This window comes from Laccaria bicolor, genomic scaffold (genome assembly GCF_000143565.1).
Source record: "Laccaria bicolor S238N-H82 LACBIscaffold_192 genomic scaffold, whole genome shotgun sequence".
NCBI classification, from domain to species: domain Eukaryota; kingdom Fungi; phylum Basidiomycota; class Agaricomycetes; order Agaricales; family Hydnangiaceae; genus Laccaria; species Laccaria bicolor.
In genome coordinates this window covers 10,232-14,855 of record NW_001890051.1, presented here as the reverse complement: position 1 = coordinate 14,855, position 4,624 = coordinate 10,232, and the positions used below count along the sequence as shown (strand labels likewise).

The 4,624-nt window shown below is 50.7% G+C and overlaps 1 protein-coding gene across 1 annotated transcript; it reads left to right on the top strand.

Moving 5' to 3' along the window:
• Window positions 1–1,744: 1,744 nt before the first annotated feature.
• LACBIDRAFT_300221 (uncharacterized protein) lies at window positions 1,745–4,210 on the top strand (the record flags this gene model as incomplete). Its single annotated transcript, XM_001890836.1, has 1 exon — window positions 1,745–4,210. One exon carries the CDS (start codon window positions 1,745–1,747, stop codon window positions 4,208–4,210), a length of 2,466 nt encoding a protein of 821 aa, XP_001890871.1.
• Window positions 4,211–4,624: the final 414 nt, after the last annotated feature.

Genomic DNA, 4,624 nt, shown 5'->3' with positions numbered 1-4,624 from the left:
GCGTTCCCAAGTCACAGCGGAACTTCGTCTTGAGAGAGGCGCATGAGAATCCCATGGAGTCGAGTCACGCGGGACCAGAGCGCTTATGGCAACAACTCAGCCAAAAGTTCTATTGGAGACGAATGAAAGCAGACGTACTCGCTTTCGCAAGTTCTTGCGACGTATGCCAAAAAACTAAATTCTCCAATTTCAATAGATTTGGATTTCTTAGTCCCAATCCCATTCCCAGTCGCCCTTACCAATCGGTTTCAATGGATTTCATCGTAAATCTACCATGGTCAGAACAAGCCAACGCTATCTTTGTTGTGGTTGACAGATTAACGAAACATGCAAGTTTTATACCAACAACAACTGGACTCACTGCAGAAGAATTCGGAGAGCTATACGTCAAGCATATTGGCTGTCGATTTGGTCTCCCTGAGAGTATCATCACCGATCGTGACCCTAGATGGACATCAGATTTCTGGAGAGGAGTGGCAAAATACCTGAAGACGAAGATGTCGCTATCTTCTTCTCATCATCCCCAGCACGATGGCCAGACTGAAGTCGTGAATAAACAACTTGCGACAATGTTGCGAGCATACGTTGGTGACGACCTATCGGACTGGGCAATATGGTTGCATGTCCTCGAATTCGCATATAATAACGCCGTCCACAGCTCTACCGGGACGACTCCTTTCTTTTTGCTGTACGGATTTCATCCAAGGACTCCACTCGATTTTTTGAAACCAGTGAAAGCGGACGCGAAGAGCTACTCCTTGTCACCGACAGCAATTAGCTTTCTGGAAACCTTAGCTATGCACAGGGATAGCGCGAGGTCTGCAATAGCAGCTGCACAAGATAGACAGGCGACACAATATAATAGAGGCCGCAAGGAAGTTCCGGAATTCAAAGAAGGCTCACAAGTTTTGGTTAACCCTCATTCCCTCGAATGGGTGGATGCGAAGGGCACGGGGACTAAGCTCAAACAACGCTGGATTGGGCCCTTTGAGGTGACACAGAAAATCAATCCAAAAGTGTATCGTTTGCGCATGGGTGACCAGTACCCCGGCCTTCCTGTATTCAACATTGAACACTTGAAGCCTTATCATGTTTCGGATAAGAGTTGGGGCGAACGCACCATTATGAAGGAATCCCGACGCATGAAAGCCCCATTGGAGGAATATAGTGTGGAGGCTATCGTCGGTCATCGTAGAACGAAACGAGGACTGGAATGGTTAGTTCGCTGGGAAGGATACGGTCCTCAGTTTGATACATGGGAACCAACTTCTTACCTCAAAAACGCGCCCATTGTACTGAGCGAGTACAAACGGGCCCACAGCTTATGAGTTCAGTATCCACAATCCGAGGGCGAGTTGTCCCTCAATCACTTCCGGCTTGACGTCGGTACGACTCAATGGTCATGTTCTGAGGCTCTTAACTTATGTACTTTGTTCTTGAGTGCGTTATCGCTCACTGTAGTTTCACGTGCTTCTTTCTTTTCTTTTATTGTTCTTTGTTTTCCTTCTTTAGTTTCCCCTTTCTTCTTTTTCTTTATCATCTCTCGATCGTTGTTTCTTCTTCTTCCCTCGTCTTTCATCTCGATTGACTTCCGAGCGAGGATTTCCTGCTCATACGTCCTTCGGGAGGTCAGGTGCTGTTGACGGATTTCCATCGTCAGCGTCTGATCATGGATCTTTTGTTCACAGATGGTTCGGGAGGCCTACCTACGATAGAATTCCGAACGGTCGAGGGGGACTCTTGGATGGCTCTTAACGCTTCCGCGATGACGATCCCAGCGGAAGCCATGGACTACAGATCGCGCAAAGCGGACGATCACCGAGCTACAGGACCCACTGGGGTGTTCTTAGAAATGGAATGGGCATTGGATACGGACTGGTACGACCGCGACGCTAGCTGGCGGCCCTTCATACCCACGAAGTCGGATGACTCGGTTGAGGGGACCTTAAGCGAGAGTGGCCAGGACTGGTTTTTCGATCTGGGATCATCTATACCTTGGGAACAGGGCGACAGCGAAGGTTTCATTATTCCGGGTCCCACCCGCTCAGCAATCGACGCGGACCTCGTCCTCTGGTCTTGGCTCATCGACGAGATTACGACACACCACCCATTCCCCTGCGATTCCGCTCGCCCGCGCCCATATGACCAAGGCATTCTCTTTCAGGGTTTTTCCAGCTGTGAAGAGTTACAAGCAGCAGGAGCAGTTGCGAAGAGAACAGCAGTCGATTACCTCGGTTTCCTTACATGGTGGACGGTATCAATCTCTCGATGGGAAGCGGATCTCGACGCCCCAGTAGCCGACCAGATCAAGAGCCTTCGCCTCGAGCGCTTCCGCAGACGAGGGGTATTAGTGGATTTGGAACAGCATTGGCAGGAGATCAACGTCACGAACCTTCTGCGGCATGGAGTGCCAATTGCTTATCCATGGTCACCCTCATTATCCTGCTCCCCACGCTTCCGTTCCTTCGCCCCTCGCATTCTACAAGCGTATGACGAACGACGAATCTCGACGGGAGGTGAAGTCCACTCCACGGACTTTGACGACTGGTCCGACGAATTTGCTGTGATCCGACAGTACGATCGCTTCTTCCAAGAAACCTGTGTCAAAGGCCGGCCAGACCCAGACGTCCGGTTCGACGACGATTGGGATTATTATGTGGTTGACTTTCGAGGATGGTCACGCCGTCGCATTCCCATCAGCGTGGCTCAGGAATATTATGTTCTCTTCGCGTCTACTGTGGACAGAGAAAGCCAAGGGACGACTGTCCTCTTCCGTCGATGGGAACCTCTGGATAACCTCACAGATGGGCTCCCTCACTTTGTCGGTCCCACCGAGTCAAGTGAGGACTGCAGCAGCTTTACAAGGAGCTCATACGAAATACGAGAGTTACATAAATACAAGCACGCTCCGATCCCGGGCGAACGATTCGATTTGGAGGGTCGTCTCATACTCCCGTTGCCTCTCGCTGGTATACCTCTGAACAGGATGCATCCCCGGAAGCATGGTACCCGAGACGAGCTCTCTCTGGGCGCTGGCCGATTGCTTCGGTTGATGGTATCCAATAGCCGGCAACGTGGATCCGGATTCTCGGACAGCGATTCAGCGAGTACATCGCAGTCACGTCCCACATCTCGAATTTCGTCCACCAACCGGAGTCGTGGCCGTTCAGCCTCTCCTCGCCCTCAAACCTATGAACAGCGTCGTGCTGGTTCCACCCCGATAACACCAGCTGGCCGTCAACGAGCGATTGCGAAACTGGAAGAAGAATGTAGTATGATCACCTACCACGGCACCATCTGGTCAATCCCGCCTAACCTGGATTGGGATACGTCCTTCTATAGGGACAGTATTCTTCTTTTCCCTGATAACCGTACGTTGACTCGCCTTCGGTACTGGGCAGCTTGCGATCCGGGGATTTCATCCATGCGCCAACTCCTCGAATTGGCAATATCTCGCAACATGAAGTTCATCATGGCGACGTCGATGAGTGATCTGAAGACTTTTAAACCCATTACCACTCCAGAGTTATCCGAGCTTACGAAACGCACCTACGAAACCGGCTTCCAGGAGGAACACCTAAAGGACATTAACGGTGGCGCGGCTTTTCGTGACCAGTACATGGGCAAATTAGCAGATATCCTACGGAGACCGCAGGCTAGAGCTCTTATCAGTATGGGTGGCCCCACAGCCTGGATTGCCAAACGTTATGGTGGTCCCCCCATGATTCAACGCTTTATGGACGGCCCATCAACCCAAGTCACTGTCCATCATAGGGGAGCGGTCACTTCTTCCCCGTTCTACGACGAACCCTTGTTCCACGATCAGATTTCGGCACAAGAGGAGAACCTTGTCCATGGCTTCGTTCCAGCTGAGAACCCAGAACATCATCGCTGGCTATTCCCCACCACCGAGATTATGGAGGATTACTGCAACCACTGGCGTGGGGAATGGACTCAAGGCTGCGATCTCATCTTCCATAACATCGCTAAGGGACTGGACCGAGGCACAGCTAAACCTCTCACGCGGAAAGGTTGGAAAGCTTATCTTCACAGTCCAAACCATGGTACCCGGCGTCCGGCAATTGTCCTCACCAACTCCCATTTTACTCGCACGGATGAGCTCTTACGTGATTTCCCAGGTGGATGGCACGGGCGGCGCATTGCGGATATCCCCATCCCCATTCCTTTTGATTCGTTAGATGGAAATTAGGGGGGCTCTGTGACATATGTTCAGTGTCTGCACAAGTCTCTGGGGTAATTTCCTTCTTACGATGTTATACTTTGTGTTTTGTTTATTTCGCTTACTTCATGACTGTCACGATTCAACTCGCATTAGTCACACTAGCACACGTGTAGTAGTGACATCTTTTTCTATTCATCGTACCACCACTACGTTCGCTCATTGAGCGGCCGCGTCGTATCGCGTCCTCCTTTAGAGTCAAAGTAAGTGATCCGAGTTTGTGAGATCATTGAATATTCTCCTAGAGGTATTCAAATATTCAACTACCTTCCTTCTCGAACTCTACTTCCTTAAGGACTTCCTGAGGAGGAGCAGAGGTCGCGCAACGGATATCCGAAGCACCAGCGACCTCCGCTAAGAGTTCGTGAATCAAGAAGACCAAGC